At 40.3% G+C, this 11,169-nt stretch overlaps 1 protein-coding gene across 1 annotated transcript in view; it reads left to right on the top strand.

Annotated features, from left to right (window-relative positions):
- BSX (brain specific homeobox) overlaps positions 1 to 2,230 on the top strand; it is a 3,894-nt gene extending 1,664 nt beyond the window's left edge. Inside the window, exons 2-3 of the mRNA XM_006925254.1 lie at positions 730 to 926; positions 1,991 to 2,230. Of these exons, the coding sequence (XP_006925316.1) occupies positions 730 to 926; positions 1,991 to 2,230 (437 nt within the window). The remainder of the gene's footprint in view (positions 1 to 729; positions 927 to 1,990) is intronic.
- Positions 2,231 to 11,169: the final 8,939 nt, after the last annotated feature.

Here is an 11,169-nt window from a genome sequence, read left to right as displayed (position 1 = left end):
AAAAAAAAAAGTCTCTTTGACCCACAGGAGAAAAGTGCTTCGATCCTTCTGCTTGTGGTCGGAGGGAAAGAATGAGATTAGAGAGCACGGTCCTCAGCGTGCCCCCGAATCTGATAAGGAAACGTTGGAGGCGGGGAATTGGCCCTCAGCCCTAGCTCCAGAGCCTCTCTGGATGAGTTTCGATGTTTTCCCTTAGGCCGCAGGCGGGAAAATGGGGGTGGCTCGGGAAAGTCAAAGGTGTTTTTTTAAATTGAGGCTGGGAGGCAAGATCAAGTCTTTGCTTCGACTATCCCCAGAACCACACTGACTATCGTCAGGAGTCTGGAAGGATGCGGGTCGAGGAGAGAGCTCCTGGACCATCCGACGTTTGGAGGCATAACAAAGATCTGGGCGTTGGCAGATGCTACGGAAGTCTCTCCAAGAGTCTAGACATCTTTTAAGACCTCCGGATCTATTTGATAATTTTCTTTTCCGTTTTACCTACTGCTTATTGTTTGTATTTCTAGATGGCCTTCCTGATAAAGATCTCCAAGCGCTATTCTTGCGATTTCCCCCCTTCTCCCCCCCACCCCCAATTCCTGGGAGAAGGACTCGAGAAGCTTTGGGGCGAAGAGAGGACTGGTGGCGGCAAGAAGCGAAGGGAGGCACGGGGGACAGAGGCGGGGAATCGAGCAGGGGTTTCTTAAGAGTGACGCGGCCCTGCTCACTGGGCTGCTCTTCTGTCCGCAGGGGTGCCGGTCCCCGCGCTGTTTCCGCACCCGCCACACGCGGAGCTGCCCGGGAAGCACTGCCGCCGCCGCAAAGCTCGCACAGTGTTCTCCGACTCACAGCTGTCTGGCCTGGAGAAGAGATTCGAGATCCAGCGCTACCTGTCCACGCCAGAGCGGGTGGAGCTGGCCACAGCCCTCAGCCTGTCTGAGACGCAGGTGGGCCTCCCCAGAAGGAAGCCCTGATCTCTGCTCCAAGCTCCTCTCCTCTCAGCTCCTAACCCCTTCTCGACCCACATCGGAGTTCCTGCGTGGGAATGACCCCGCACCCCTTAATTTTAGGCATCTCCAAAGATCCTTAGCCCAAATACCGACACTTCCAACCTCATGTCGGTCTTAACGAAGTAAAATCTCTCCAGCGGGCTCTGGACATGGAGGAAAACTCCTTGGGTGATTCTGATGCTCACTCCCTGTTCGAGAAGTGTCATTTCCGTGTCTTTCCCACTCCTCTTCGCTCAGGGCAGTAACCCGCGTCAGACATAGAATAAAAGATATGACCGTGTTTCTTCTCCTGAGAGAAGCCCACACAAGTTTTTTTCTTATTTTAATTTCTCACAGCTGCAAGTCTTCATAACTATACCACTCCACCCCACTATAATTTAAGCTTCTCCCTATTACCCTATCTTGAATGGAAGATCTCTTTATCTTCCTCCAGATGCTATTCACCTGAAATCTCAAAACTCTTTCCTCCACTCCCTCTCTCATCTTTTATGTACTTGCAGACTCACCTTGTTGTGAAACCATTATTCCTGCCGGGCCACAGTGATTTTTTTCCTCTGAGGGGAATCAGCAAGTTTGACTCTCATCTTCCTGGCCAGGAGTCTTGCCGGACCAGGTGTTTAGATGTCATAATCGGAAGAAAGTAGTTTGAACTTAAAGGAGACTTCCATGACGAACTTACTATGAGTAATTCTAATTAAGAACAGAATTGGTATTTACTAACCACACCTTTTAATTCTTTTGATTCTCACTTTTATTTTGGGACAACTATTTTGTGGGAGCCTTCGTATGTTTGATTTTCATTCAACCTAAGATGATAACTTGTGAGCAGTTCAGGTGCGATCTAACTCAATGGTGAGACTGTCCCAGCTCTTGAATGATTTGTCAATAGATTGCGGTCCATTTCCCCAAACTCTAGCAATCCGTAATCCCTCGGATTTTAGCTCAGCAACTATCGGTCTGAAGGAATAACATGGTTTTATTTTTTTTCTTCCCCAAATCAGGTGAAAACATGGTTCCAGAACCGGCGGATGAAGCATAAAAAGCAGCTAAGGAAAAGTCAAGACGAGCCCAAAGCTCCGGATGGACCCGAGAGCCCCGAGGGCAGCCCTGGCGGCCCAGAGGCCGCATCCACCGAGGCTCGGCTCGGTCTGCCCGCTGGCCCCTTCGTGCTGACGGAGCCGGAGGATGAGTTGGACATTGGGGACGAAGGGGAGCTCGGCTCAGGGCCGCAAGTGCTCTGAGCAGCCACACGGGGGGTGGTGGGGAAGAGACCGCGGGGCGGGCGCTGTTCCCTCCCGTACCTGAAGACTCGGGCGGTCCTCGGAGTTCGGCTCCTGGAAGACAATACACACCTGTCCGCCCTCCAACCCGTCTTGAATCGGCGCGGTCGCGGCTCGACCTCTCGTCCTCCTACCCCTCTAGCCCGCGAGTCCACGCCGGGGCGCATGTGCGCTGGGGCAGCTCTTCCCCGCGCCGAGAGCGGCGCAAACTGGAACTTGGGCTCTCAGCTCTCTAATTCGGTGGGAGACGTTTTCTCTGCCGGGATCGCCCACCCCCTGGGCCCTCACCTCTCAGCCACCTGTCCCCAGCTCTGTCGTGCAGGTCCGCAGCCTCTCCGCTCGGACCCTTTGCCCTTCCTTGGGGAGCCGGATTGGCTGCAGGTAAGGCGCCGGGTGTCTGGGCTCTCTGCTCTGCAGGAACCCAGGCAGAGCCAAGACCTGATCCTTAACATGTCCATGCTTGGAGGGACTCGCGCGCTGCTCGCCACTAACCTCCCACTTGGGTCCCCCTACTCCCATCTCTAACTCAAATACTAAAGCGTCTCCATTCCTTTTAGAGCTGCGCTTCGGCTCTCTCCCATCGCTGTTCCCCTCAAGAGCTGGCGGTTCTGCTCCTTGGCATCCTTCCTGAGCTTGTGGTTCCAAGCACCGCAGCTCTTTACTCTCCCCCTCACCCCTATCCCAGATCCCGTGCCCCACACTGAGCCATGCCTGCGCTCCGCGAAAAACTTGGGCAGAAAAACTCAGCAGTTTCTGCTCCCCAACCCTGTTGCGCGCCTGTCCCGCAACTCTTCCACGTCCCACGGCCTGACATTTTAAAAGTGAGTGTTCCCCAGGTTGTGTGTGGAAATACTCATTCTCATTATATTTTAAAGGAATGTGGAGTTTTAGCTAGACTGAGGCTAAAGGGGAAGAGGCGTCCCCTTCCAGGCGTGCACCTGTTTGGGGGCTACTGAGGTAGGGCAGGAATCTGATGGGCTATGCGCGTGTCCACTCTCTCTTTCCCCTGGGAAGTCTCCTACTCTCCTGGGTTTACAGCCTCTTTAGATAATAAAGGCTAGCGGGCATAACTGGGAGTGAACGCGAGTTTCTGGAACCCTTTTGTTACCGTGTGCCTCTGCACACGCCCCCTCCTCTTCGCCCCAGGCAGTTTCCTGTTCTGGGAGAGAATGAGCAAGGCTAACTCTTGACCTTTTGTTAACGTACTCCGTCTCTCCTACCCTGATTTTTCAGTTTTTAATAGTTTAATAGTCTTGAGTTCCACCTATGTGGAAAAGGTCACCGCAAATATTTTTGACTATGAAATAAGAGACAGAGCTCTCTTGATAAGTCTAAAATTATACTAACAAATTAGATGTTGACAAAATATACCCAGTATACTTATCAAAGATAGCAGCCCGGCCAGGGGCGATCTTTAGCTCTGCTTGTATATTTAGGTAAGTGAGCCCAGGAAGGCTGGAAAAGAGAGTTGCAAGGTGGAGTCATGACTCTTTGCTTTTAATGATGAATAATAATTACAGGCGCACCTGGGAGATACTGCGGTTAGATTTCAGACTGCTGTAATAAAGCGAGTATTGCAATAAAGCTAGCGGTAAGCTTTTACTGGTGGAGGGTCTTGCCTTCAGTTTGCAAAAAAAAAAAAACAAAAAAAAAAAAACAAAAACCCCAAAACAAAACAAAAAACGCAACACCTGCGAAGAGCAATAAAACGAGGTACGCCTGTATATAGCCAACAGCGGTATGAGCTTAGGTTACAATTAATCTTTTTTGGTTCCTCATTTCTCTAAGAAGATGAATTCTAAAGATCCTTCTAGATATAAATTCTATGATTCCATAGATGTAGGTAGGGGTAGGCTTTTTTTCTTTCTTTTTTTTTTTCCTTTTTTTTTTTTTTTTACAGCAGGCTTGTTCAGGGAAACATTAACTTAAGCAAAGTATCAGAGTGAGACCTTTATCCAATCTGCATTATTTAGGAGGCAAAGCTATTGCTTTAAAAACATAAGCATTGTAATAGCTATTTGGATTTTCCAAAGTGCTCTTTATCAATCAACAGTCTTGTGAGTAACAAACAAAAATTATTTTTCTCTTTCATAGTTAAGGAAATCGGGGGGCTTGGCAAGATTGTAGGATGTACCCATGAAATCAGGACTAGTTAACAGCCAAAGCACAACAACAAAAATCTATTTTGACTCCTTGTTCATTTCTCTGCCCCGCATACTTTTTTTTTCTAGTAACAATGCATTGATTAGCATTTTGCCTCTATCACTTTATAAGAACACCTCTCTCATTTACTTAGCATAGATGTGTTATTAAAAGCAAAAGCAAATTTAGGCGCAGATATTTTCTTTCTCTTCTTGTTCAGATAATGACAGTAATTTCAAGGCAGGAATTTTTGACAAATGCTTTACAGTAAGACAAAAGACTTGGTTATAGGAAAAAAAATGATTTGTGAATAAGAATGTTCTTGGTAACCTGGAAGGGAAAGTAGATACTATTACACAAGGGGAAAAAAATCTAATTCTTCTAATTCCAGGAAGAACAGTTACTAAAGGAGATTTGGGAAGATTTTTTTCTTTTTCTTTTTGCATTTTATGCAAAAATTCAGGTTTTATTTTTTTACTTATTCTTACATTGGTGAGAACTATGGAGAATTTCTTTAAAAAAATACTTTAGATGGTTAACAGACCCCAAAGCATGGAGATATTTATCTCTTCTCCTGTCTTCACAAGAAGATGCCAGGGCTTATTTTGGGTCTAAGAGGAGCAGATTAAGTATATTTTATGACTCATTGAAAAGACAGGTAGTTAGGAAGCTTTGTCTGTATAGGCACAGTTCTACCTGGTTGGAGGCAGGATAAATCTTGGAGCCCAGAGAATGGCTATATCTTTGATTCATGAGCATTGAACATGGAAAGACGCTCATTCTGCCTCATCCTGGTTCTCCCTTTGTGGCTGTTCCTGGTGAGATTAGGTGGGAAGAGGAGAGCTCTGTCCTGCAGCACAGTTTTCTCATCAGACAGTATCCCCTGAAATTAGTGGCAAACAATTCAATAGCAAAGTTCTCTTCATTTTCTTTTTCTTTTTTTCTATTTTTTTTTTTTTTTAATACATAGGGAGTTAGTGATGATAGTAGATAGACACGATTTAGTCTCAATTTAATGTAACATGACAGCACTTTTTGTTTTTGGCCTTCAATACTGATCAAAGCCTCCAATGGCTGGAAAAGTATTTTGTCTGAATTACCCAGCCTGTCTCCTCAACTCAATTTCACTAGGTGGTCAATATCTGACCAAACCACATTCATTATGATATAATAAAAAAGATATGTAAGTGTCATTCTGAAGAGTCAAAAATATCTTAATCTCAATGTGGGAAAGTTATCCTGTATATAATCTTAAATGTAGTAAGTAATTTGTTTCATATTTGCTCTTAATGCTGTTTCTAATGTACTTCATTTCATAGCATTTCAGAGAGGGACTCGATAATATTTTTGCTCACACAACACAAGAATACGAGGAAGAAACAACACACCATTCAGCCCAGTATTAAGCTGAGATTGGCACTAAGAAATGATTAATTGGAATTCATGACACCTCTTCAAAAGATAGAGGACTGGCTTGTGTCAATGTATTTGATAACCAGAGATGTGAAAATACAGAGCAAACAATGCTTTCTGGTGCTAAGAGAATCATGCAATAAACATTTAGTTAAGGTCTTCTTGAATTGGGCTCAATATATGTGCAAAAATAATGAGTTAAAATATTTTATATTTATGTTATATTCTGGGAATCACATTTTAAGGAGGATACTGACAAGGTAAAATTTATCCAGTATACAGGAACCTGGATAGTAAAAAGTGTGGGAAACAACAAATAAAGGAGTGTGAGTTTTTTAGCTTGGAGAAGCAAAGCTTTGGAAAAGGGTGGCAGAAGAGATTAGCTATAGTAGTTGTATTTGAATGGTTGCATGGCTATCAAGTATCAAGGGGTACATCTATTTTGCCACACTAAGGAGGGCAGAAACAGAACCAATGGGTAGTTCCAGGGAAGCAGATTTTGGAACATTCGAATACCTTCTATAGGTCCAGTACTGTGTTGTCCATTAATGAACAGGCTAAGTCTACAAAACACTAAGCTACTTTCACTAGGAAAGTTTGAGCAGAAGCTGAAAGGCAAAACATTAGGGTTGCTCTGCTATGAATTTCTCCCTGAGTGAGAGTTTGGGCAGGATAGCCTATATGGTTCTTTCTAACCTTTATGATCCTAGTATTCTATCATCTTTTTATTGGAAAGGAACTATAAGTTCAAACTTATGAAATTACTTGTTATCTCACTAAGAATAAGATTTCAGTTAATACACTCAAATTTAAATAAATACATCCATAACAATTAAAAGAGTTAATAGAAACAAAAAGGAAAATATATTTCTTTATTCATTAAAGAAGTCTCAAAAACTTCATTCTAGAAAGTAAAAACAAATGGATGTTCCACTGAGTTAAGGACAAAGGTATAGTTAGGAAGAGATTATATTAGAAGAGACATTTGTTGGAATCTAAGCCCTTCATTTTATAAGTGAAGAAATTAAGAACCAGATATAATGAATGTCTTGCCAATGTCAGACAGTTGGTAGAATTAAGACTAAAAGCCAATTTTAGTTATTATACCTTACAACTAATTCATGTTTTGATAAAAGTGATAGTGGGGCTATTGTCATTGTATTATATGGAGGAGAGAATTTTACAAAGTAATTTTGGATGTAAAATTAAGAACAAATAGCTGAAAATTATCTAGTAAGTCTTAGATCAATTTGTGGAAAATCTGATTAAGAACAATCTGAAATTTAAATTAGCTTTCTTAGGAAGTACTAAGTCTCAGCCCTGTTTTCATTCAAGCCAAGGTCGAATAACTACTCGCTGGGGTGTTTAAGAAGAGGTTCATATATTCAATAGGATGTACTAGATGATCTCTAAGCTACTTCAAACCTCTACATTTTTCTATTCTAAAAATATTGGCCTAATCTTTAATTACAGATGGGGCAACTGAGAGTCAGAGAGACTGACTTACTCAATGTCTTACAGCCTGTTAATTTGGTGAGTTACAGAATTAATATATGTAGAGGTCAGAGGAGCGACCTCCAATAAATATTTAGAAGTGAGATAAAAATCTGAAATGATTCTCATGTTTTCTCTCCAGTCAGATTCTCTTCATCATAATTTTTGGTTTTAAATCCTCCTCCCAAACACTGATTTCTTTTCAACTTTATTTATTCTCTTTTAGAATTCCCAGTGTGCACACCAGATGATCTTTTCTCCACAATTTCATTTATAATAATTCTGTGAGCCTTCTCTTATTACTTTTCTTAAGAGATAAAGGATTTGCCTATGTTTTTAGTACAGAATCTACCAAGGAAGTCCAGGATTTAAGCTTCCTTCTGAAGCTTTTAAGAAAATTTTTTAGGTTAAAAAGGCATACCTTATGACTATATCTCTGCAACGAGAGTAAGCAAAAGAGTTGTTTAAAAATATTGACTAATACAGTCCTTGGGGATTATCGGAATATTTCTAGCATCCATTCTCTCCCTAGCCTCCATGGCTACACATAATGGAGTAATTAAGTGTACTTGCCAATATTCTAGCCAGAAGTTAAAGAACCGTTAAATAGTCTATATTATTCCTCAGTGCTTGATTTGGGATGGGAAATAAACTGTAGAAAGCAATGGGAATAAGATATAGAAGGGTGGCTTTATATCTTGAGTTTCAAATGGGAATAATTTATAAGCTAAAAGCAAAAAACATATTATATGCTTGCTCTGCTCTTTTGTCATCTACTTTTTTTTTAAATTCCTAAGTTCTCTACTTTTAATTTAAAAAGATTTGGGTTCTATTATTTACCCATGCACATTGTTTAAAGAGTCACATAGTTCTACAAGGATTATTGAAGAAGGGAACAGTCACCTAACCCCCTTCCCTATTCTCTTCACTACAGAGGAAGCTAGTTTCCACTAGAGGCTGATTATTTTGGTAGCTACTTTATGTTTCTAAATTATTTCACTGAATTGCTGCTTTTGGTATTTATAATTTGGAAATTATCTAGTAATTCATGTTATAAAAGATAAAGATTTAATTTTCTTTCTCTCCTGCTCCTACCACATACATGCACTCTCTCCATTTCTCCGCTCAATAGTGTAATTTTGGTTAGATCATTAGAATGATACGTATGTGTAATTCTCAGCTAAACCAGGTAATCAACTATGATTACTTTTTATGCAGTATTTTTTGTTTTCCTTGGGATTAATACTTGTCTTATTTTATTCTTAATTTTTAATAAATACTAGTGACTAATTTAACTTCAAACTCTTCACCATTTGCCTATATTCCCTTCCCAAGATATTTATGTTTTCTTAATGTTTAATTTTCTCAAATAAATCTCTTCCAGAGCCTCTACTCCTAATTCTTTGTCAATGTTGATTTTATTCTTGTTTTCTATATCTTCCTCTTTCTCGGATTACTCTCTCATTTTGGTGGAGCACAGTCTCCTGTTGTTTCCTGCTTGATGTGTGAAAGGCAAATGTTTTGAGATCATCCTTCTCTAAAAAATATCTTTATACTAGTCTCATGATTTATTAGAATTTTGCCTAAGTATATAATTTTAAGCTGAAAATCATTTTTGAATATTTTCAAATAAATTTGAAGGCATCATTCATTTGATTTTTAGCTTCCAATTGCTGTTATGAAGACTAAGCCATTCTCATTCTTGATTCTTTGTGTATCCTGTTTATTAATTTTTTTTTGGATGTTTGTATGATACTCTATTTGTAGCTAGTGTACCAAAATTTTACAATTACGTTCCTTGGTTGGAGGTCTATTTTCACCCATCATTCTGGATACTCAATAGGCTCTTTCAATCTGAAAACTCATTTCTTTCAGTTATAGGAAGATTACTTGAATTAATTCTTTGATGATTTCTATTTCTCTCTTTCTATGTTAGTTCTTTATAGAACTTTTATTATTTGTATTTTACCTCCTGGATTTATCCTTTAAATTTATTATCTTTTTGCCTTTTTGCTTTGCTCACTGGGAAAATTCCTCAATGATATCTTCTAACCTTTGGGTTTTTTAAATTTCTGCTAACATATTTCTAATTAGCAAGATTTCTTTTAATTTCCTTATCATCCTGCTTCTTTTTAGTTATATCTAGTCTATCTTGTCTAATATCTTCAGATGTTTAAGAATCCATGGTTATTTGCTTATATTTCAGTATGAGAAACAAAAGCTTGACTGTGAGGTTTCCTGTAGGATAACAAGGTTGAGTTCTTCAGGGGGAGGACCCCTGAAGAAAGAAGTTTTAGGTATTTTCTTTTAGGCTGGTTAGATTCCCCAGAGAAAATATTTCCAAATTCTTGTTTATAGGATGAAGGCCCACATTCTGGGAGCCAAGTGGCAGAAGAGGACCAGAGGTGTCTGTGTTTAGAACACACATATTGACTACTAACTCTATTTTCAGTATTGTGCCTCCTGAAAGAGCCAGCTGTCCCTCTCTCTAGACACACTGTTGTGCCCCTACAGAGGGTACAGCAGTCCTTTATCGTAATGGTAGAAGGTCAATCGTCGTTCATTTAGCCCCCCTCATCTCCTTTTACCCCTACTTGCAGAGGTAATTGACATAATCAATTCCTGAGCATTTGGGGGTATTCTATAGTATATATTAGATTGATTCTTGGATGTCCCCTTTGCTAGTATTTAGTATTTTAGGAGGCTGCCAATATTTTTGTTACAACTCATTCATCTGCTTTCCAGTTTTCAAAATTTTATAACTATTGTCCCTCCTCCTGTTATCCCTGTTTTATATGCTTATTCCATAAATCCTTTACTGTGATTTTAGCAGAGGCTTGCCAAGAGAATAAAATGTGTGCGTGCATGTGTGTGTGTGTGTGTGTGTCTTCCTCAGCACAATCCTCAGATCAAAGCAATACTGTCTGCTTGTATTTTCCAATCAGAATGAGGATGCTACCATATTTATCCCCAAAACTCATAATCTGAATTTCATTCTGACTTTTACAGTGAGGGAGGGAGGTGTCAATCCTTTACCTTGATGTTTCTTTTTTGTAATTGAATTTGTTGAGGTTCAGGAGAATTGCATCATCATTAGAACAGATTAAAAGGCTGACTTCATTGCCAAAGCACAGAATGGCCCTTTCTACCTCGTAGTCAGTGATACAGTACCAGTGGCTTGGAATCTATCAGTTTGAGAGCGTTGGAAGTTAGAGTTAGTCCTTAAGAATCTTTGTCTGTGAAAGGTCCTGAATAATTTTACATGATATTCTTAGAAATTTCGAGGTGAGGGAATTAGTTATTTCATTTTCCATGGTTTCAGATTAATTTAAAACCTAGGTCCCTAATTCTCTGAATAGAGAAAGAGAAAAGATAAAAAAAAGCAAGACAGAATTACAGATACACAAATACACACAGACATGCATGCACATATGTATGCACCCATGCTCCTAAAAAGAATGATGCAAACAAGACAGGGAGAATTGGAAGGTGATCAATTAAGACATTAAGTGTTTTGTGGTACATGAATGCATCTGCATTTTTGTCCTGAAAACAAGGCCATCAGCTCATTTTCAGAGGGCTGCCGTCTTCCTCAGCTCAATCCTCAGATCAAAGCAATACTGTCTGCTTGCATTTTCCAATCAGAATGAGGATGCTAATTTATACTCCTTAATGTGTGATGGTAAGAGACCCCTTCAATTAACTGAATTCTATAGCCAGCAAAATAAAAGGTATACAAAGAGGTGCAGGCTGAAAGCCGAAATTCTCATTAAATCAAAAGGTCCAGTATTCATTACCTTGTGCATCTGAGGCTAAACACTAAATATGGGGATCATCAAAGGAGGTTTAAT

Source organism: Pteropus alecto, unplaced genomic scaffold (genome assembly GCF_000325575.1).
Source record: "Pteropus alecto unplaced genomic scaffold, ASM32557v1 scaffold479, whole genome shotgun sequence".
NCBI classification, from domain to species: Eukaryota; Metazoa; Chordata; class Mammalia; order Chiroptera; family Pteropodidae; genus Pteropus; species Pteropus alecto.
The sequence above is the reverse complement of the archived record's forward strand: the minus strand, read 5'-3'. Positions and strand labels throughout refer to the sequence as shown.